Genomic DNA, 25,237 nt, shown 5'->3' on the forward strand with positions numbered 1-25,237 from the left:
TGAAATATTTAGGGGGGTAAACATCTGTATAAATATGTTTGAGGGAGTGTAAAAATTAATCGAAGATTTTTTCATGGAAGAACACCTACGGGTAGACAATTGGGGGGTGCGTCATGGACATAAGGGGGGGCACCACTGATATATATATATATATATATATATATATATATATATATATATATATATATATATATATATATATATATATATATATATATATATACTTTCATTTACAATTTGCATTACAATCATCTTATTTGAAACGTGCAATTCTTGTTTGCATTGATGAACATTCCTTTTCTATATGTTAACTGCTCATGCCAGACTTGCAAAATGGTGTATCTTTATGCGTAGTACAGTCAACAACAAAAGTATCTCCGCATGACTGTTATAACTCCATTAGGTTAATTTTAGACGAAGCATTTACCGTAGCAAAAATCGTATCATCGATAGCCTATCGTGTAAAGTAGCAAATGCTGTAGCATTTCCCATGTCATGGCATAGGCATATCCTATGGCATTTCTTGTCGATACAACCTGCTCTATTTCGTAGCATTTCCCCCAGCATTTCTGGTCAGATGGCAGCGCCGTGGTGTGTTAAAAGGAAGCGAAAGATTTTGTGCCAAATATCCATGCTCTTTGTTTAGTATGGGAAATTGAATTGTAGTAAAGAAAAATGAGTTGGAGTAGGGATGCTCTTTGTCCACATACTTCTTTGTGGTTTTCGTTTTTTAACATAACCGGCGAGAACTGTTGTTACAACCACTATAGGTTTAGCTGCCTCATGCTTTAGTTTCGGAGCCAAAATTGCATTCTTCTTCAGTGATTTGTTTGCTACGTTACGACAAGATGCTTATCAAAATGCTACCGTGAAAAGCACCATATACTTTTGATGCCATAGAATATTGTACGAGATTTTTGACAGCACATCTGCTACGAGAAATGCTACGATAAATACTTCAGTCTAAAACTAGCCTTAGGTCGGTCCGGTACTTTTGCTGTTATCACAAACGCCTGGATAGATGCAACCCAATTTACACCTAACATTTGAACAACGAAACGGTAGTTGGTAAATCTGTGTAACTGAAACAGACTATTGCTGTGCAGTTGATGCACGGAAAATGTCTCTAATTTAAGATTAATCTGGAGCATGTTGTTCAATGAGTGTCATATATCAATGATATTGTAGTTATATGTGTATAAATGTATTATTTCACCACATGCATGTGAGAAGAAAAAAACTGATCATACAAGAGTTAGAAAATGGTTCTACTTAAATGAAAATATCAAAACTGGAACAATGGAAAGAATATATCTGTAAATCTTTGTCTTTATTCATGGATTTACTCCAATTATCCGTCAATCTTGTCATTTGAATATTTCTTTCCTTCTCCACAGGAAAGATCTTGCATATCACACTGAGGATAAACTGAAATTGAAGTACGTTAAACATTTCGGATCTACGTACCCCATGCCGTAAGCGTCGGTGGACCACCAATGAAAAACTAGCAACATCTCGCCAAAAATTGGCAGCCCCGCCAGCGACGATCCGCGGTAGACCCACTTCCGTTTTGAAAATTATACCACCAGTGGCCCACCAGCTGCAGAGATGCGACGCAACGCCAATGAACTACAAAATTACTCCCCCAAAATATGTTAAATTGCCTATATGCGTGATTTGTTTACATTAAGGTGAGTCTAGAAAACACTAAAAAAAGTATTAAAAAAAACTACCCCGAGGTGGGCTCGAAACACCAACCTTATGATTACTAGCCGGTGTTCTTCCGATTTCGCCACGGAAGCGATGAAGAAAACATCGCTTGTAGAGGGATAAATCGTTGAAGACTTTTTAATTTGGCTAATTACATTGCTCGTTTAATCATGTATATTCAACTATAATCGATTGGGATCAGATAAAATGCATTCGTCATGTAATTTTATAACAAAATGACACGCGTCTATTTACTTTACCCAGTTTAACGCAAAACTTCACCGCATAACGCTGCTCTAACAAATGGTTCATTGTACAGATGACAAAACACCTTGAAAGGAGTTCACCTTAAACTTGATCTACATTCCGTAAAGGCTTGGAGACAACTGGCGCGCTGGTAGCTAAAACCCACCACCATCCAACCAGCACAGTAAGTCCCCGTCCTTCACACTGTTTTGGCGGGAAAAATCAGTACTACTACTTTCTGCACAAACCCTGTATTTTTATATATTGGTTTGGTAGCTAATAGCACCTTTTAGTTCCTATGTGATTTTATTTTGTTAGCTGAAATATTGATAAATGTAGGACTAGCTATTTGTGAAAGTGAGTACACATTCATCCACGAAGGATATCAAATGATGATTTGAAGAATCTTTATCATTATATGACAGTCTGCTGTATATTTTACCTTTGAACGTAATTGTAGAGGCGGATTCATGACGGACTTCTGGGGGGGGCGGGCGGTTGGTTGTAATACTGCTACTTACAGCCACTTTTATGAGCTCCAAGCTCTGCGATGGGTTTTATTTATTTATAGAATAAGAAAGTTTCCTCTTCTGGGGGGAAGAGATCGCCCCGATCGTCCTTCCTGGATCCGCCCCTGCATAATTGTTTCCACTGTGATATTATCTGTAGCCAGCATCATTTCAGATTTTCCGGGTTCAAGATAGTTCACCAACATAAGAGTTTTACGGTTTTTTTAAAATCGTATATTAGTAATCAATTTATTAAGAGACATATTTTCTAAAACTAAGGTGATAATTGTTCCCTGCCTTCCCCAAATGACTTTTATAGAAAAAAGATTTTTCTAGAAAAATCAAAAAGCCTAATTTTTATAGAAAAAACAAAAAAAAAACTTTCCCCTCATTAGTTTGCTCATGTATGATTTTTTTTTTTTTTTTTAAAGACAAAATATAGCCTATTATTGTAGAGGTACGGTGGCTTAGTGTTAGATTGCTCACTACCATTCAATCCAAGCCGCCCAAGTGAGTTTGTGATGGACCATATCATGTTCATGGATTTTCTCAGGGTTCTTCCGTTTTCCTTTTCATTCTCATTCCACCACTTGTTTCATATTAATTCATTTTCTTAATCATCCGCCTTCTTTAGCTTTAACATTTCAATAATACGTAATATTTAATTTCATTCAAAAATAATAATACATCGGATATTCATGTGCAATTTTGTTCTTGTATGGAAGATAAGAAGTCCTTTGGCGTTTCAATAGGTCACTTGCTGTCAGTGATGATTTCAGGGGTGGTTCAGGGTTCCCCGGGGCCATTATCCGCTATTGCGCTAAATGTGATTTCCCATTATTTTCGCAATACTAGCTGCTTTTCACCCTCCAGTGTATTGATATTCCCTCCTCCCGAAGTAAATCTGAAAGTGTCACTGCTTTACTTACTGTCATGCATAATATGTATGATGTAATAGATATTTGCGTCAAGTTGGTCAGTTTTCTTCTGCGCTCTTTAGTAAGATCAAAATTGATTTTCGGGTTAATTTTAATGAAACTGAAATCAAACTAAGCAGCAGCGTATTTATAAATAATAATAAGCATAATTGAGATCAGTGCAATCCAAATCATCACTATATTCTCTGAATGAAAATCACTGCTTAAAATGCTATTTAATGTCCACGCCAATCATTCATTAAGTTTACTTCAAGATAAATAAATAAAAAGGCGGCTACTACATTTCAGCATCATTTATTGGACACTCTTACGGGAAATGACCTGTGCTGTGTTTCTAAAATTGTGTCATTGACCGCAAGTATATGCAAGAAATCTAGCTGCGCTGTCAGTTTTTATTTTTTCTTATTCGTGAAATATATTTTGGAAATGTCTTACCAAACCAGCGAATTTGTCGTTGCATAACAGCAACATAATAAACTCGTTTCGCTTACGCAAATTCAAGAAGAAATTATTATATCATCACCATTACACAAAATGCATAACGTCTACAGAGATTTGACAACGCTGAAAGGTATATGAGCGGCGCGACCTTGAATCGTGACTTCACTGTTATTCTATTGGACCTGGGGCAATGAAGGAAGTAAACAGTTATTTGTGATTTCTCTTGTGTTTGTGAATGTGGTGGTTCCGCAACTATCAATAGTTTCAATAATATTAGTGAGCACAGGTGGTTGCAATGAAGACGAGAAAGCTGTGAAAATGGCTCAGAGTTTCAGGATATGTACTTCGCGAGTGCTACAACTTTCGTGTTTTAAAGGTCATACATCTCGGACGAAATCATTCGGAAATATTTTCAGTCCGTCCTCTCAAGTGCTTCCTGTGTTGTGTAGTACAAGGCATATTTATACAACAGACAGAAAGAATGCTGTCGAACCAGCGCAAAACAAAAAACCGGATTGGAACCGAGCTGTGTCGGAAGCAGAAAAAATTGTTGGTTACCCAACATCATTTCTTAGTCTTCGGTGGCTCCTAAGTGACGAGATAGCCAATGTTGCTCTACATTTGAGAAAATTGGTTGGATCAAATCATCCATTGCTCAAAACTGCAAAGTATGATTCAGTTAGATTACCGTATTAAAATATGTTTAATGTTTTAAAATTAAGGTTGAATTCTTAATCAGTAATTGAGAAACTATATTAATAGTTTTCTAGCCAATGATAGTAGTATTAACCGTTAATAGATGACTATTATGTTCTCTGAAATGGTCAAGGAAGGCCCGCTGCAAACTGAACAAATGGAACTTAATTTGGGTTAACTTTACAATGCCCGCTTCAGCTAATATATTCTCAGAAACGAGAAAATACACTATTAATTTTATGAAAATGAAATTTCCCTAACACTTAAGCTAACTTGTTCCTCCCCTACCCTACTTATCCTTATCTTATTCTACTATACTATACCATTTTAAAGCGGTCCTACTTACCGATGCGCAACTGGAGCGTGTATTGTAATGCCTTTAGAACTTTCCGATTAGAACTTTTAGTATTACCGATTTTCCACTTTTACTAGGTATATTCGTACGACCCATAAGCAATTGTGGGAGCCTGAGCGTTCTAAGTTGAATGTAGCACAGATAGTTCGGGCGATGAAGGCATTAGGTTATGAAGTATTTGAACGAAGTCACTTGTCATTTAAGAATATTGCCATTATTAATTTTCTCATTGGTAAATATCTCTTACACAGTTAATTAATTAACATGTAGTAACATTGCGCCATTGAAAACAATGACTAGCTATATATTGTCATTTGCGCACACATTTAAAACGTATTTGCTACCAAATAATTCAGGAATGAAATTTGTCACGGCTGATTTATTTCTATGTCGTGTTGAAGTATATTTTAGCTACTATTTTATAAATCTGTCTTCGGTTTTGTTGGTATAAAATCCACTGAAAGTTATTTAACATAAATGTCTCTTTCAGTGTGAGTAGAACATTCCCCTCCTCCCCCCGTAAATTCTGCAGAATCGTGCTCAGGTGTTCGAAACGAGGATCCAAACTACTTACTACTTTCCGAAGTTTGTCGTCCGTCTGGTTTTCGACAAAAAGCGTAATTACAGCTACGAAGATTTCAAGATCACCAATTTTTATGACCACTTTAAAAGGTTTCAGGTTTGAAAAAACCCTGTTTTTTTTTTCTTTCTTTTGAAACAGCCTAACCCACCTGGGTCCATGTGGGTTTTTCGGGTTTAATCGGCTTTTTCGAAAAATTTCAATGTCTGGGGTAAAAGTGTTAAAATGTGATTGATTTATATTTCAAGATTATCGTTGTCACAACTTGCAACAATTTTCTTGTCCACTGCTGTTTTGAAAAAAATGGCCGCCATTTTGAAATTTACGTTAGATCGCCGCCAAAATATATAGAGCTAATTTAGAGTGTCTTCTGCTTTTATTGTAAATATTTCAACTTAAAAGACCTAAAATTGCGCTTTGTAGCGTGGATATCCGCTTTTTTTTAAAGTCACCATTTTGAAATTGTACGTTGGTATGCCGCCAAAATCTGTACTGGAAATTTAGTATGTCTCGTGCTTGTACCCTGAAAATTGAAACTTAAAACATCGAAGATGGTACCCTGTAGTATGTTTGGTACAAGCAGACGAAGGAACGAGATGACGAAGGAAGGAAGGAAGGACGAAGGAAGTAGATCGAATCATGCCAGAAGCCTCAGTGACGTTTGCCAAATATGAACACCAAATATATTTATTTAACAGCGTAAAATAAATGGTTTTATTCTTTGAAGTTCACTTTTGGTATTTTGTGCGTTCAATTAGAGAAATTCCCGAGCATTTGTTGCAAGACGTTTCTTTCCAGGAAATTAATTTAAAACAATTAACAAAGATATAATTCATATTTTATAAAGTAAATGTCTTAAATGAAATTAAGCATCTTCCAGCGTAAAATAAATAGTTTTATTGTTGAAGTATTCAGTACCGATGCTTTGTCCGTTCAATTGCGGAAATTTCCCGAGCATTTCTTTCGTGACTTTTTTTTTCCCCTCGAAAATGCAGCTTTCTTTACTGTACACCGAAACTTCCACTAGTACTGTAGTTTGAATTCAGCACTTGAAGTAGTAAGTGTTACGTAGTTTTCGGAACTCTGAGCATTAAGCTTCTTAAATTTGACAAGAATTTTTATGCTATTGTTGTTGATTCTAAAAAATGCTTATTTGAAGAGTACCAACAAATAACTAAACTGTTATTGTTGGAAAACTAAATTTTACTGAAGAATACTTGTGCTACCATCAAAGGTAAGAAATAATACTAATAATTTTACTAATACACTACATATTTACTGGTAGTACCGGCACGTATGGCTTTACACTCGTCAAACGTATGAGGGATAACGTCCCTCGGCATAGCCGAGTCGGCAAGCACAGTATTTACGGAAAGTATTTTCTAAAATATAAAATTGCATTTTTTTTTTTCAAATAGGCTATAAGCATAATCCATACATTAATTTGTTATATAATTATCTCAAGCTAAGGTAAGGTTTTTTCATTTATTCAGTGCATTCAGAACTTTATAAAAGTCTTATGTAGAATGTTACATACCTTAACGTGAAAGCATTTAATTCGCCCGAGGAAAGTCCAAAATCTGCTAAAAATGACTTTCAATGTGATCACCTTAGTTGTGGCAATGATATATTAAAAAAAGCTCAAAAACCCGGGTGGGTTTCTGGTTTTTTTCGAGCTCTGTCCACTTGGGCAAACCCTGGGTAAGGTAGAGAAGAGTAAGGTAAGGTCGGGTTAGCTGAGGGTTAGGAAAGTTTGGACCCATTTTGTTAAAATTAATAGTGTAATTTCTCGTCTCTGCGTAAGGATACCAAGTGGAGCGACTCTCTACACGTGCTGCCATGTTCAGAATACAAATGGTCGTTACTGTTCCATAACCCAACCATGTGGTAACCTTTCACGAAATTGTTCCTTCATTTGCCAGAGTTCCATGTTTATAATCGCTTATAAAGGAAAATAAACATAACTTCCGCTCTCCTTACATATTGTCAAGCACATGAATGAACAAATCGTCCATTTCTTCCCGATAAGTTTGCAAAATTTTACTAGAAACGAACGACCAACGTTGGAACTTGACCCTTACTTTCCCTTAATTTTATCAATCCTCAGTTCGATTCGATTAACTAATTACCTGTAATAGCAATGGGCTAACGACTCATGAGAGGCTTGGATAAAATTTTAGCATGAGGTTTATTATTAGTATTATATATATATATATTTTTTAACTCGTCAACTTGAATGCATTGCTCAGATTAAGGGTAGTTTTGAAGAAGAGGATGGTTACCTCGAGATTATAATAATCCAAGGTCAGTTATTAGGATGGGCAACAATCAACGAATTTTGTTAAATGTTAAAAAGAACTGATATTTGGACTGGCGAAGGCATGAAACTCAATATCCAGCTTGGCAAGACGTTGCCACCATTTTTATTACTACAAATGACACGAACAGGCTTCTGTGTTCATTGATTCAAACACAAACTGATTGATTGGATTCAAGTCCAGGGATCAATCAATTTAAATCGAATCAACTTTTTATTATTATTATCACTAAGATTGGCATATTCAACCCTTTGGTTGGAAAGAAAGTATATTTTCTCCTTGAAATGATTGGATTTTCGCTTATTTGTTCTACGTCACTACTTACATGTCTTGCTTTCGAACAATGAGCATATCAATAACAGTAGTAATATGAAAGTCTGATCGGTTGTGTATGTTCGTCTTCATTTAAGACTCTTTCGTAAGCCGGCCCTCCACCGTAAATAATTTTATTTATTTATGTTTTAAATTTTAGTGAATAACTTAAAGGCAGTGGAGATTATAAACATTTTAGGAAGTGACGTAGATAGTAAACTAATAATTGTTTGCAAAATATTTTGTGTGGTGTGAACATTTCAGAACCCGAAAATTGTGATGTGAAAAACGAAGTACTTATACATATTTTTGCAAGACCTATAAGGAAATTGGTTCATATAATAGCGTTTTGTAGATACTACTAGGCTCTCTTTATAAATGTTTGATATCCGTTATTATTTGTAAGTTATTCACAAAACTTTGAAATAGTGGAGGTGAACGTAGCGAGGAACCTTTAGTCAAAAACGGTTGAACCAATTTCGATGACGTTTTTGCTAATTTATTCAATAAAACCTTAGTTATTCGTGAGTTTTATATATATATATATATAACAAACACTGACTATACACAACTGGTCAAGAGATTGGACTAGGTTCTCCCGCTTATTTTGTGGGTGATAACTACGACGTGACTGTTTTCAAACCAACTAGTGAGAGGACTAAGTCGCGTAGTCTACACTCGGCATGATAAGCCGAAGACTCAGAGTCGATCCGAGCCACAATCACACATTTTCACTTTGAAATTGAATAACATTTCACATATAGTAAACGTTAGATGTTGAGAATCTTGAATTGATCGTTGTCTGCATTTCTTAACTATGTATGATACTGTTTACTGTCTTAGATTTCCGGTACTTCAGTAACAATGTAAAAGAGTAACAAACAAATATATATATGTTTAAATAATGAAGAATTACTACTTTCTTTTCGTATAATTTTTGTGATGGGCAACATCCTATCAGTTGTTCTACCAATTTCAGTTCAAGGTAATAAGTATGACACCTAAAACTCCATTTAGCGGGAGATCCGGGTTCGATTCCCGGCAGGAGCTCATATGCTTCAGATCCCATGTTAGGTTGTAGGTCTACGTCTCATGCGGCGCTACTGAAAAGGACACTAATCTTAAAAAAAAAAAAAAAATCCAATTTATTTTAGGCTTGAATCAATACACCAATTCTATAAAATATCTTTTGTTCAAACACATCATAACATAGCTTCCACCTTGCTATTGCTTTACAGGAACTGAAATATTATTTGAAATCTCATTTTCGGAAGATTCTCAACGTAATGTAGTTCCAGCGACAACATTAGTTTTCTGAAGGAATATAAGCAAAAGAAGGCAATAACTTTAGTCCGAAACGATTGCAATTAGTGAATTTTGGGTGTTTTTGGGGTAAGTAATTTTAGAATGAACGTATTAATTCTACACCTAGCGATATGAGATCAAATATCAATAATCAGCTCCTCCATAATCATTTATCCACGAAGCCTAGCCTTTACTCGATATATATAGGTCTAAATCAGTAACATCTCTGAACGTAATATTCATGTAGTTACCACATATATCCGCTTCATTAACTTGGACACTCCTTGCCCAATTACATCAAATTATGTCTTCCTACAAAACTTGGATATTTATCCATAAATATAGTTTCCACAACTAGCTGCAGATTCCGTCAGTTTTAAAGAACATGTAGCTCCTACTTACATCGTATCAAACTCTTCTTATCATCTATCACATCACAGAACATTGAGGAAAACCAGATAATGTTGGTAGTGCCGCGATTTCCCAGCGTCGTGAGGGTAATTTGGGAGTTACCTGAAAAATAGAGGTAGCGAATTCTGATTAAGAAAACTAACAGCATTGACGATGAGAGTATTGATGTACTAACCACACATCTCCGACCGTAAAATCCACGATTCGTAGGCGTGAGTACTGCCTCAGTTCCGCACGTTGTCACTATTTGGATAAATGTAAGAGATCTTTATTTTTTGTTAAATGAAAATTATATATTCATAGTCTATTGCAAAATACCGTTTAAAATGCTTGAGGGATGAATCCATGCATGAAAACAAGCCAGAAAGTCGTACCCTCAAAAATGCTGCAGAGTGTGTCCTTTCCGAGTTATGAACCACCGAATTATCGGAAAATGAATTTCGGGGCGCATAACGCAAATACCACCGACGCCAGAGACAGCAATTTATTGAATATTACAGGATGTGATACCTTTAGTTTTCAGAAATGCCAAAACGAAGATGAGTGGAAACGTGCGTAAGGGATTTCCCAAAGGAAGGAAGGAATTCCCGAATATCGTGACAGGAAAAGTGACTATCATTTAAGTGTAACGTCCTACGATTGAACTCCGAGGCTAAGGAGACGGTGATAATGATAATGAGCGAAGTGGTGGAGTGAAGAAGGTGGGAGGACACGAAAGAATCCACCTACCTATACGATGTTGGCCCTGCACAAAGTCCACTTGGCCAGAACTTGGGTCGAACCAGAAACCTCACGCACCAAAGGTGAGCGTTCTACCAGTGAGTTATAGCGGACCCCAATAATAATAATAGTTTGTGAATTCGAGAAAATTAATCAGTCCAGGCAAACCGTCTAATTGATACTACTGTCTGCCTATTGAGGACAACTCTGCATGTATTGAAAATTGGCTCGGATAAATTCTGTAAACATCGTTATATCAAAATGATGATTTTCTGCAAGTTGGTAATGTATTTTAAAAAGATGCGTACGGAACATATGTTAAAGTTACGAAATAGAACATAATTCCTTGAAATGAAGAAACGCGATTCCTAATACATTTATGCTTCATATGTAGTACTCATCATTTAAAGGAAAGGATAATAGTAGTGATAATAATTTCAAGAAGTGAGAATGTGGTTTTGTGGAGAATTAAATAATTAAATGAATGCAAAAATGCAAGCAATCCAAAGATTAAACAACCCACAACTGATCATTTCATAGTTAGCATCATTTTTAACCGTAACGTAAGAATTATATTAATGTTCTACGTAGGAATTGTTTCGTAATTTTCCTTCGGATTAATTCTTCACAGAATTCCATATTTATCTTTGTTGAACAAGTTTTGTCCTTTCTCCACTTGATGATTGCGTTTTATAGTTTGTTGAAGTTTAGCGTTTCGTTTCAGCACCGAGGCTATATGAAACGTGGACCTTCAGTTTAAGGTTGGGATCCATACCACCATAATGCGTCAATGTTTTTAATCATCTCCTATTGGGAATCGAACCCTGGATGATATGCACCAAAGGTGCACTTGCTAGCCGCTATCTTAGGCAGTTTCGTCAAGAATAATGTTCATGAATGATGTATAAACTTCCGAAGTTGTCCCATGCAAAAAACAATTATGGGAATTTGTAGTACAATATTTAGGAACAGTTATAACCACATAACTTCACATATGTTAAAGAGTTGAAAAGAATCACCATTAAGTGTCTTTTAAATGTTAAGACTACATATAGTTTCGATGATCCATTGTCATCATTTCATAGTTCCGTAAGATCCTCGGTGCAGTAATAGAAAATAATTTAGTATCGGTATACGTAACTGTTGTTTCTAGCTTAAGTAAGTATTCCTTGTACTAGTGCAAGTTGAGGGGGCACTATGGCTTTCCCACCTCGTGCCAAATGGGCTTTGTGGTGGACAAACTGTGGTAGGGGGGTTTTCTCGGGGTTCTCCCGTCTCCTTTAGCCTAGCTGGCATAGCCGTGGGACTTAAAACTGAAAGATTTCATTTAATTTTTTACTAGTTTGACCACTTTTACGACGTTCTCATTTCTTGTTTTTGTAAATGTTATGTGCGGATTTGCTAGTGTGATAAAGTAGCCATTAAATTCGGTCAAAGGAATCCAGAAGGCATACTTTTCTACGGTACATAGTGTTGTGAGGACTGAACCATTTTTTACCCTTGTACGTAGTCATCCATTTTCTGCAAGTTACAAGCAACCTTATACTGTACCAATTAGTTAACGTATATATATATATATATATATATATATATATATATATATATATATATTAACTTTTCAAGCCACTGACTATACTTCTTTATGTTGCAAAGTTCCTCATGTTCTCTTATACCCTCTTCAAAAATTTTGTGGGCATAGGTCAATAATTTCGTCTCTGTAAACCACTATATGCTAGTAGCTTTGTAATACATCATTGATGTGTATTAGGAATTTTTCTATGAGATGTTGAAACATTTATTTGCATAAAAGTATTACGAGCTATTTTACAGCGTACTTATGAATGATATATGTGACTAGATCATATGAAAACATCGACTTTTTTTTTTAGTTGACATTGTATTTTGATTTAAAAAATATTAAAATATTCTTTATATAGATTAAAAATAAGCGCTAACGTGTATCCAGAAAGATTATTTCTTCTTTACCTACTGGCGCTGTAGGATATATATTTGTAATTGAAAAGTTAGTATTATTTCATTATTTCTTCTTGTTATACGATTTCAACACTCTCTGGGGGCTTCCTAAGTAAGTGCTCTCTTGCTGTTATCCCTTTTCATTTCTACGGAGGAAGGCTCCAGAAAAGATCGAAATCATATAACAAGAAGAAATAATGAAATACTACTAATTTTTCATTTACAAATGTGTATCCTATATTATCCATTAGCAAAGAAGAAATAATCATTCCAGATACAAGATTAGTTCTTATTTTTAATTTATAAATATGTATCTTACAGTGTCGACTAGCAAAGATAAAAGGCACTGTATTTCCCGCTCTTTAGCGGCATTACAATTGTATTCGATGCGACCTTTACGTAGGTAGTTAATATACATATTCTAAATTCCTAAGATCCGTGTTTAGATTTCACAATAAGTTGTTATGAAAATGTTTATTAGGACTTACTTACATTTCCATCATAAGTTTCATGTTCCAGCAGATGCTAAAAGTTAGGTTGGAGGAAGTTTGAGATGTAATACGTTTACACCGTTGTAAGGAAAATAATTTCTATATAAGTAAAATATCTTCCATCTAATTTTTGCCTTAAGGATGCTTAGAATTTTGCTGAATTGCCTTTATCAGTGTATCGAATTTATTTTTATTCTTGAGAATATATTTTTCTCATCACTACTAACTTCGCATCAGGCTTCTGTCAGAAACGCGTGGACCTTGGATTATATTATGTAGAATCCATTTGAAATTTGTGGTACTTGTCTTTTATATTACATGCGAAGCAAATGTATATGTAATCGATAAGCTTAATAGATAATTTAATACGTGAAATACTACTCGTTGTTGCAGGTTAAATTTCTCATTAATCTAACAAAGGAACATTCCGATTGGGTGAATTCAATTGCTGAAAATGATTGCTAGCACTGGATTCAGCATCAAAAGAAACAGAGAAAAAGAGGGTGTTTAGTGGCAGACCGTATACAGGGTGGGAGATAAGTAAGGGCGAAGTGCGAAGATAAAACATAGAAATTGTCAAAAAAAATGTAATGTTAATTTTGAAACTAGTATAGGGATTGAGATCATATGTTGGATATGAGGAAGGCAAAGTAGAGCTCTACTGAATAGACGTAATGTGAATCATGAGGGACATCTGAAAAGCCGCCATGTTGGAATTAACGCAAGAAGAATATACGGGAAAGGGATAATGTGGCATATGACTCTTGACGCTACTCTTTAGGAAGGATCTTAAAAGCCTTAGTGAGTGGTATAGAAAATTGACCTATTAGCCTTCTCCTCCCACTACATGGTAGTGTAACAGATATTTTCTCCGAAATTCGGTGTTTTCAACAAAATTTGAACTGGACATCTCTCGACGAAAATAGAGGGTGAGCAAAAGCTGATCTTCTCCGTCACATGAATAAGAAATGGAATGTTTTAAATGTTTGGCGAAGAAAAAAGTAGTCTGGAAACTCCGAGCGCGTGATGTTGCTTTGTTATTTGACACTTTCAGCCTGCTTTCAACAGAATATTTCTTCTTCCATTGAGAAGTAATGATCTACATATGCAGGGAAGTTGGTCAGTGTTTGTTCATTTCCCTCCTTTCTCTATGTAGAAAGAAAGAACCCACATGAGTAATTAATCATAGACATTTTCTACGTTTTATCTTCGCACTTTGCCCTCACTTCTCCCACCCTGTATACGGTCTGCCACTAAACACCCTCTTTTTCTCTGTTTCTTTTGGTGCTGAATCCAGTGCTAGAAATCATTTTTAACAATTGAATTCACTAAATCGGAATGTTCCCTTGTAAGGAGATAAGAGTGAGTCGTAATAATAATAATAAATTAATTAATCTAAACAGGTTATAATGTTTCTGCATATACTCGTATGTGTTCGCACAATACTTATTAGAAAAATCTCTTGTTTAGCTCATTAAAACACTTCTTTCTGTATCACTATTTCTCATGCATTTCAGTTCCATGGTCTTCATGAAGGAACTTTAATGGTACAGTTGTTAGGCAAATTAAAAATAAATGAATAATGGAAATTCAAAGAATAGGAATATAATTAATTACGACGAGTTAATTTGAAACATTTGTAATCCGTTTCGCAACCACAAGAATTAATTTCACATACAATTACTTATACGGGACAGGAGGTTTGGGCGCCATTTCGGCGCTGCCGTTTGGGCGCCGGACGTTTAGGCGCCAGACGTTTGGGCGCGAGGTACATAGTAAAAATCACAATTTACGACATATAAAGTAAGCTAGGCACTGAAAACTAAGCGCGAATCAAGATATATACATTTCCTATACTTCTGTTTTTATCTCACCTCATTTATCTGTATATTTTCTAAATTAAATAGTTTAATTCGTTTGTGGTATTTGTTGCCTAACCTCGTCATGGACTGATTTTTCGCTTGTTCACTATTCTTGTACTTCTGATCTAATGATCTAATTTTTGTATTATATAAGAAAGCTAAAAAATGAAGGAATCAGACGACTGTTAATAATGCCGGGGTGGTATCTAATTTACAGGTCCAGGCCGCTTCCTTCCTTCCCTTTCCCCGGATAGTGTGCTCCCTCAAACGTGACGGGTTAAATGGCCTTAAATGCCGAGAACCCAGAAATCTAAAAATCCTAAATCCTAATCGAGTTGAGGGAAAGATGTTAATACAGGGTGTCTAAGACATTGAGTTTAGGAACTGCAGTATGCCGTATTTCTGGTATCACTTTTTTATATTAACATTCCAATATAAAAATCAAAACTTAACACACTTGTTTTTCGTCCCATTGTAAGCATTTAATCTGCATTAAAGAAAGTGGAGAAAGGGAAAAAAGAACGATTTCAAAGTAAAAAATATTGTTAAGTGTACATATATTGGTCATTTAGCCACTAGAAATGTGTTTGACATTCACACTTATTGCATAACCACAGTAGAAGGCCTGTTTAAATTTTTTAATGGAATAGGCTCACTATGTATGTAATGCAGTCAATCATATCTAGTCTGGTCTACTTACTTTTGGCTTGAAAAGTTATCAAATAAAAAGCACACTTAACTTTGGCTGAAACTTAAATTTACAAAATTTAATTGTTAATTCAGTTTTTAGAATTTTGAAATTCCAGTATTTCTATGTAAAACAAAATCCAGTATAATTCAAGGACTTCCACTACAGTAGACACCTTGTGATATCTTGATTCGAACTTAGTACTCAGCGCCTAACATAATGACTTTTTAATTTAACTCGCGCCCAAACGTCTGGCGCCCAAATGGCTTCGCGCCCAAACGTCCAGTGCCCAAACGGCGGGGCCCAAACGTCCGCGCCTAAACGGCGGCGCCCAAACGTCACGTACCGTGCTTATATTAGTTGATAGTTTGATAAATTTTATCTACAGATATCGGATATCAGTAAAGTTTGGTAAGCATGGAACTGGAACTGCTATTCCAGCCTTACTCGTTATAATGTGTAATATGTATTGTGTTCTTGCTCTTTTTGTTCTAACATTTTATTTCACTGTGTAAATTTTCTTTCTAGTATGTAGTAACCTTATTTCACTCTGTATTTTCATTCTTCTTCTAGTGTCTTATCTTTATGTCTAGTGTGTTGTGTCCTTCAGTTTGAATTTTTGCATGAGAGCTCAACAGAGCTCATGTAATAGTTAATGATAAAACTATAACAGAAATTCTTCACATTAATATAACTTTTCAGTTAGGTTCTTACGTTAAACTAGAAATAATATACAGTTTATGAGAAAAGCAAAAGAATTTAATGGAAATTAAAATTATAAGCATGTTACACTTTCGCCAAATAACAAAACATTTTCCTTTTTCAGATACAGTATGTTTATAAAATTTTAATTTTAATTAAATATTTTTGCTTTGCTCAGCAGCTGTATGATATTTCTAGTTTGAATTATTAAAGCAAAGATAGCATGAGACGGATAGATGTTAAACATATTAGAAAGTCTAGAGATGAACATTTTAAAAACGTTTCCGTAACGGTGAATTACATACCTTTTGTTTAACTTATGCATATTGATAGTTTCAAAATCTGAAAAGCAAAAGAATTGTACCAAATCATTATATTAAGAAGTACACATGTCCTATGTTACAAGAAATTGTGCGAGAAGGAATGTTATTGACTGTTTTGCTAAAGCAATTAGATCACTTACATGATTGCTAAGTTAGTAATGTGCAATGCAATATTATTGGAGTGGTGTTGCAGCAGTAGAAATTTTTTGGAATTTTGTATTGTTCGAATGAATAGAAAAGGTAGACAGCTTAAGGGAATACAAAACGTAATTTATAATTGTGAGTCTCATTTTTAATTGCCTGCTCTTTAAATATGAAAAGCTCGTCTCGTTTAGCTTTTCTGTTCGTTTGTTTTAAAGGAACCAAAAAGCGATATTGAGAAAACTTCGAGATCTAGATGGAGTCAAAATTCCAGGGATCGAACAGATTAATTTGGGGGATGAGGAAGATGAAAGCAGGTAAGATGAGGGAGATGGGTAGTTTTAAGAAAATACTAATAATAACAATCATATCTAGTAAGGAGAAGAATATGAAGAATTTTCTGGAATTTTGCATTATACCCAGATATCAAAAGTAATCGGAAACAGCAAAATGACAAGACAAAAAACTTATACAGGTATTTGGAAGAGATGATGTAGCAGGTAAAAGCAGTAGACGGAAATGTTGAATACTACATTTAGTAATTACTTTAGCTTCAAGAAGGTTAACTATATGTAGGGGACATATGTGGGAATTGCATAAATTACATTATTTTATAGCCGCTTGAGGAAAGAAAGAGTTGCCACATCAGTTAATAAATGAAACTGCACAATGCATTCAAGACAGAAGCTTTACAAGATTCCGACCGTGAAAAATTTCAGTTTACTTAGAAAAGGAACAGTAAAGTGGTAAAAATTCTGTAATAACTATCAACGAATAAAAAAAAAAAAAAAAAAAAAAAAAAAACATCGCATATAAATTTTTGATTACGAAAATTAATACATTACAAAGGGGAAAGTGAAGGTTGCAAATGAATATCAATGTGAAACATAACTAGAAAGAGTTGCACAATGAGATGACTTTCGAAGCTCCAAAGAGGAAACTCGCTTGGGCTTGATGTTCTTTTTATCATGGAATTTGCAAGAGATAAAAGTGCAGATGGTACAGTAAAGACTGGGAGAGAAACTGTCAATGATTCTTAAAGATAGCAAAATTTAAATGATTCAAATAAATTGAAAGTAGAAAAAGTGCAGAATGAAAATATCTTTGGAATAAATTTAGTTTGAATTCGAATGAGCATGCTTCTTATGAAAGATTGACAAAGTAAGTTGAAGTACAAAGATGCACATAATGTTAAATAAATAAATATTAAGATAGCTACTTCCGTGTTTGTATATATATATTAGAGGGGTGTTTTATTGCTGCTGTTTCGTATGCTGCACTTGCGGATATTTTGAAGTCAAGAAATAGAAGAAATGGGATGAAGAACGAAAAAAAAAAAAAAAAAGGTGAACTCATCGCCATGACAGGTAACATTGTCTTTATATCAACCGTGAATGAAAATGATGCGATTTTTTTTTTTTTTTTTAGTTAAACGTCCCACAGTTATGCCCTTTAGGTTAAAGGGAACGGATGATTAATGAAAGTGAATGATTATGGAATTAATGTGTCTGCTCCCCATCGGGGATCGAGCCCGGGACAACGTGTACCAAAAGCACATCCGCTGACCACTAGACCAGCATGTAAGTCTAACTTTGAATGAATACAACTTCAGTCGCAACAGTGATTTCATTACTTTTTTTATTTAACTATTCTTCCTTCAAGTTCTTGCGTGGAAATGGCTGTATGATTGTCATTATATATCCATAGTGCAAACAGGATCACGATAAATAAATAAATCACAACTTCACAAACGTGTAAGTTATTACAGAATCGAGTCTTTACTGAATTAGTTAAGAATATTGCAAGTCGCATATGATGTAATAGCAGTGGGTCAGCTTACTAAGGTATTTTTACATAAGAACAATATGAGTACAGTGAAAAGATCCACCAAATTTGACGAGTAAATGTAAATAGAATTAATCAAGAACGGTCAATTATACCATCGCGTAGTGATTTTTCAGTCTAACTTGAGCCAATGGTAAAGTTAAAATTGTAGCTGTAGTCAAAGAAAGCGCATGCTTGTTTTTTCTCTATTACGTTTGCACAGGCAAATAATCATAATTCAATGAATTGTATCATAATTCCTTCTATTATGGGCGTCACCTTGTACTGCATCTGTTATTTCATGGATGAAAAAAATATTCGTCACATATATTGACAGATATTCATTATCTGGAAATAGCTCGGAGAACAAACAAGTTACACATAGAAAAAACACCTTATTGTGAAATGATGGTTGAATGAAAAACTAATATAAGAAGTATAAATCGTTCGGGATTTGGCATAAAATATAGCATAACGCGAAAAATACATGAGACTGAGTATTGTTTTTGTTCAACAAGAACATAGAGAAATAAAAGATTTTTTCTATTAAAGATAGTATATGTAATTATTCATTAAAAAAAAAAATACCACTCATGCCAATGGTAAAAGTGCCCACGCTTAGATAAATGTATAATTGCGTTTATTATACTCATTTTAGGGCGCGGAATTTGTTGGAACTATTGTTAAACATGTTGGTCCATGGGGTCACAAGAAAGGAAATATATATAATTTTGTTTATATCTCAGATATTATTGATAACAGGTTATTTTTTTCTGTAAGATGTATAACAATTAAACTCAACTCCTGTATAGTATTTTGTAATGGAGAAATGAGACTAAAAAACAATTTAAAAAGCAATAACTTGAGGGAGGCCAAGAGAAAGAGCCTAGTTCATCTGGATATAAACCTTGCACTACAATTGGTCCTTCTGATACTTCTCGTGGTTAACGGACTATTTCTTTATTTGGAGTTTATAGCTTTTTACCCAGTGATAGATTACTCCTTTGTTACATTAAACTTAATAGTAACATTTTTGCATTTTAAAATTATTTTTTAATTGTCTTAGTAAGAAACTAGAAGTTTTAAGAAAAAATATTTGTATTTGCATATGGTTAAGTAATGTTTATAGTATGATAATTCAAGGAATTTCTTCTTTATGATCAATAGTATCTGAGATACAAGCAAAGATTTATATCCCAACTTCGAAATAATTTATTTCCGTTAAATCTTGGACGAATATGTTTAACAATAGTTCCATTACATGTCACATTCTCAAACTAGTACTAAAAGCGCAATTAAAAGGTTACCCAAACGTGGGCACTTTTACCATTGACAAGAGCGGTAGTTCTTTGAAATGTTTTAGTTCGTTATTGCTGTCAGTTATACCACTATATTTTCATCGAAGTCTTTCCATGTGTGTAAATATTTAATTTAATTTGATATTCAGTTTAGCGTCCCTTTCAGTTTAGACTTACAGCTTAACGTTGAATCTAAACGACATGAGCTCCCGCCCGGAATCGAACTCAGGTCTTCCACGCCAAAGCCGAGTATGCTAACCGTTTATCCACGAGGGAGCTTCTGTCTGTAAATAAATTAGCACTCTCATAATAAATGCTAGCTGATATACTTGTCAACTTGTATATTTTATACACACTTTAAGATTAATTATAATGCTATGTCTTAAATATGTGTATTTAAGGTAAATATTGAGAATTGTTAAAAAGGTTTTACATTTAATTTATTTGGTGGAGGGTAGATTTTCCTTCTTCTTTTCTGTATTATTACTTTTCTTATTTAATCTGTGTTACTTATTTCGTTTTGTATTTAACTCATACGTATTCATTCATGACAAAGTGTGCTCTTATTTCTATTTCAAAGTGTGTTGAACTTCAATTTCCACTACTGAAATAGGCTAATTCAAAATACAGTGTTCTGAATGCTACAAATATGTTCGTGTTCATGTGTCAAATGTGTTCTTTGTTTTCTAATGTAATGAGAAAAGTGACTAGTTTGTGTCACTTGTCTTTGAAACTTCATCCTGGGTTCGAATCCCAGTGAAGTTACTCAAACTCTCATATAAACGTGAAGAGTGATTCGATTCGTACTTTAAGCAGGAGATACCAACTCATATAGCCACGGTGCTGAAAAGGGAGCTCAAACTCCAGTCAGTAAATTAATAATGAAAAATGCGTGGGTAAAGGATCGAAAACAAATGGATATTCGTAAAATAAATTTTTTATGTATAAAGTTGAAAGTATGTTCCCAAAACGTTATGTAAAGGATATATCAACGGTAAAAGGAGAAGATCACAACTTCACAACTGTATAGTAAGCAAGAAGATTAATATTCAAAGTCATTTAAAACCACACTTTATTAAAAGTAAATAAATAAATATATAGAGAGGGAAGGGCGTATTTTTTCTTGAAGAAAGAAAAGTTTTCTTCAGCATTTGTTGAAGGTTATTACTCACTCATGTTCTGGTAACTGGGAGAAATTGATCGAAAGAACTTCAGCTAAATTGATACAAAACCATTTTCATGTATGTGAAGAAACACATGTTCAATTATTTTAAATGAAAAGACCAACTTATGCAAAAAGAATGAAACCCATATATTATATGATATATAATAAAGAAAGGTAAGTTTTCGAATTTCTTTAATTGGGAAGCTCAGGTGGGGATATTTATCTGCTTTATCATCCATAAAAGCTTCCAAGATAGTGTGAGTTGCACGAAGGTGTATTGTGTGGGATAGAAGGTCATGCTTAATTGCAGCTTTATTGCTCGTAAAATGAAGGTCAAAGTTGAGGTTATCAGAAAATAGACTTATAGGAATGTAGGTTGTGGTTGGTACAAGAAAATGGAGGAAGTGGAGGTTTTTCTTACAATGCTTAAAGGCAAAGGAGAGTTATGAGTATATACAGGGTGGTAGGTAACTTCACCGACAAATTTGGGAGGTGATTCATTATATGAAACGAAATAAAAAAGTTCTAATAAACATGGGACGAAAAACGTCTCCTTTCAGAGTTATGAACCGCCGAAAATTCGAAAATTCACATTTCGAAACTCTCTGCCTTAGAAACTACAGGACCGATCCCAAGCGGTTTAAAGAATTACAAAGGAAGTAGTATGCGCTCTATCTAAATATCTATGTTCTACCGTGGTCCGTAATCGGCGAAACGAACTGTAAAAAGGAAGTTGAGGTATAGGGATACTCCTTTAAGTACTAATAACGCGTTCGTTTCGCCGATAACGGAGGATGGTAATACGTAGATATTTAGACAGTTTGCGTACTAGTTCCTGTGTAATTCCTTAAACCGCTTGGGATAGATCCTATAGTTTCTAAGGCAGGGATTTCGAAACATGATTTTTCGAATTTTCGGCGGTTCATAACTCTGAAAGGAGACTTTTTCGACGTATGTTTATAAGAACTTTTTTCTTTCATTTTCTATAAGGAATCACCTCCCAAAGTTTGTCGGTGGAGTTACCTACCACCCTGTATATGTATATTTATTTAGAAACTTCTTATTAAAAGGACGCAAACGTTTGGTGCGTAGGATCTATGATTTGATCACAACTCGTTTCCAGTAGACTTTATGATGGACAAACACCCTGTGGGTTTTCTCAGGGATTTTCCGTTTCCTCCCACTCTTCATTCCACCATTTCATTCATTATCACCATCACCGTCTTCTTAGCCTCAGAACATAGAGATAGAACGAGTAGTAGAAGTGCAAACACACAACCTCGAGCCCATATATCAAGGTTGGCTGATTAAAAAAAAAAAAAAAAAAAAAAAAAAGCTTAGACCAAAAAACGAAAAATGTTAGTAAAAGTGTAAGTGTTGGTAAAATCTTGATGAACACACATTTGTGGATTATCAGTTTCACTTCCGTACATTATTCATATTATATTCAAACCTAAATTCCCCATTAATTACTCAAAGAGATTATACCACAAAAGCAACTTTTTTCTTTATAAGTTTATAAATGTTTCTTTTGTGAATTTTTATAGTTTGTTGTTATTGTTATACAATTGCAATCAAAGGAAAATTCTAAATATTGTTTCCTTTTTAATAATGTTTACTATTGATAAAATACATCGAATTATCGTACTTTTTTGGGGGGGGGATCATACAAACCCCACCACAGGCATTTATTGAAATTAGAAGTATCTTTGGTATGTATAAATGGGTCAGAGCCAAAGTTAACTCAAATAATTCGTATCTTTATTCACTTTTCTTGCTGATATGCAAATTAAGTCGTATTTCTTTAACTTGGACTAATAAAAGTCATAGTGAACTAACTTGGACTAAATTAGTTCTTCTGTACACTGCAGTATTTTGAAATTGTCCATGTCCATATGTAATTCTGTATAATGGTTTCACTTGTGCAACTGTTTACCTTTTTGTCCTTCTGAAATGACTCTTGACAATTATATTAACATGTTAATATAATATACAGTTAATGTAATATACATTATATATAATATAATGTACAATTATATTAACAAGTACAACGTATTTTTATCTGGAATCCTTCGTGAGTCGGCAGACATGTCGCATTTGTAGCCAATTAGTCCCGGCTTCGAGTTCAAATGGAGGACGATTTCTCTCGGATGTAAGCCGATAAGCTGTTTGGATTCCGCTTTAAGCTTATGTGAACCTTTCCAGCATAACCCGATTGTTGCATAGTAACACCAAGGCGAAATAAACTTATTTCTGTCCATATGTAATATAAATATATAAAGCAAATTATTTAAACCAAAAAACCGGCTTTAAACCAAAAATACCGTTTTTTTTTTTTAAAAAAAAATAAAAACCATGGTTTTTGCCAAACCTGCCACATATATATATCAACCCTGTTGCTTCCACTGCCAGTGCAACGTTGCGAACATTTTTAGATCTTAATAGAGTATCCTAGCGTTTAGATCAGCGTATATATTGGTTATTATTTTCATGTTGAATTGTTGGTAGCCTCAGGCAATAAAAGTCGATTTTACCATATCTTATTATAAAAAGATTTTCCATGTGAAGACATCCTCTGAATCATATTAATCGCATCTCCTTTTATCCATATTAATCATCCTCTCGATATCTAATTTTTGAGTGTGAGTTAGCAAAATTAAATAAAATATGTTTTATACTCCAAACGGCCTTCGTTTCCACTGTTTTATTCATTTGACTATAAAGTTCGGCAGAACGTGTTGTATATAATACAGGGTCTCCAAGTCGCTACGAACTTAACATTGCATCAGTAATTTAGAGACAAAGGAAAATATTATAACACAATTTGAAGCGACTTTTCCTCAGTTTGTAAGAATTATAATGGCATCATAACATATGATGGAAGTGGTCGCTATTTGCGCCCAGACAACATTGAACCCAGCACTCCGTATTTTGGAACGTTCTTGCCAGTGGGTCCGCTGTTACCAGCTAAATTCGTTGAGACTTGCTTTTAAGAAATCGCACGGTTTATGGTGTGTTAATTATCTGTTAATTTTTGAGAAGTTAATGATACAGCTAACCTTATTGTGGTTATGTATTTATCTAAGCGAAATAATTTCAGGAGCCGCTCCTATTTTGTTTGTCCATCACTTTACGTTCGATGAATATCATAGTCCAATAGCTCACATCCTAATTGTCAATATCTAACACTGCATTGTAACACAACTGATGATATGGAATATACCTGTAGTTAGCCAACCAAAATAAGGTCCTATCACTGAAATAAATCATATATGAGGTATGTTAAAAAAATAATGAGGATGGAAACACTGTAAACGAATCGACAACGCTGCTACTTTTACTTTCGCACGACACTTGAGCTAAGCCTTGCCGTTGACTCAGTACAAGTTTGAACTTGTTTCAGTTGCTACATAATTGTTGAGAGAATCTGAAATGAAGTTGTGTTTGTGAGGTGTATTCCGAAAATGGCTCGGCAGAAGTTTTAAGTAACGTTGTGTCATCAAATTTTGTGTAAAACTCGGCAAATCCTCTACTCTGACTTATGAGAAGTGTCAAAGGGTTTAGGAGAATATTTCTTTTCCAAGGAACAAGTATTCTGATGGCAGTAGTCCTTTTTAGAAGGCCGAGAACAAGTGGAAAATGAACTCGTGCGGGAAGATCTTCAATCTCAAAAACATTTTAGCGGGAAGATCTTCAACCTCAAAAACATTGTGGAAAGAGTGAAATCTCTTGTGAGGTCAGATCGTCTATTGATGGTGAGAATGATTAGTAGTGAGTTAAATTTTAATGTGTTTACCGTTCACCAAATTTTAACACAGGATTTGAACATGAGAAAAGTGTGCGTCAAGATAGTCCCAAAGAACCTCACGACTGAGCAGAAGACCAAGGGTGATAGGGTGATGAATCATGGATTTTTGGGAACGATCCCGAGACAAAGCACCAATCGGGAGTGCCACAGATTGAGCAAGTCCAAAGCCAAATTTCTGCTCATTTGTTTTTCTGGCAGTTGGAAGATCGTCCACAAAGAATTTGTGCCACCAGGACAAACTGTTAATCAAACTTTATTATTATTATTATTATTATTATTATTATTATTATTATTATTATTATTATTATTATTATTATTATTATTATTATTATTATTATTATTATTATTATTGGGAAATCCTTGAAAGACTCGTTCGACTAGGCATTGCACGCACTTCGATGATGCACCACAACAACGCAT

The 25,237-nt window shown here is 34.5% G+C and overlaps 1 protein-coding gene across 2 annotated transcripts in view; it reads left to right on the forward strand.

Annotated features, from left to right (window-relative positions):
- Positions 1-3,867: 3,867 nt before the first annotated feature.
- The window catches only part of Pdss2 (Decaprenyl diphosphate synthase subunit 2), a 44,929-nt gene continuing 23,559 nt past the window's right edge, over positions 3,868-25,237 (forward strand). Inside the window, exons 1-2 of one of the 2 annotated variants that reach the window (XM_081759887.1) lie at positions 3,868-4,512; positions 16,941-17,039. In XM_081759887.1, the coding sequence (XP_081616013.1) occupies positions 4,163-4,512; positions 16,941-17,039 (449 nt within the window). In that variant the 5' untranslated portion in view covers positions 3,868-4,162. The remainder of the gene's footprint in view (positions 4,513-16,940; positions 17,040-25,237) is intronic. The other variant, XM_081759888.1, reaches the window with a different exon arrangement.

Source organism: Thermobia domestica, chromosome 5 (assembly GCF_964235325.1).
Source record: "Thermobia domestica chromosome 5, izTheDome1.hap1.1, whole genome shotgun sequence".
NCBI classification, from domain to species: Eukaryota; Metazoa; Arthropoda; class Insecta; order Zygentoma; family Lepismatidae; genus Thermobia; species Thermobia domestica.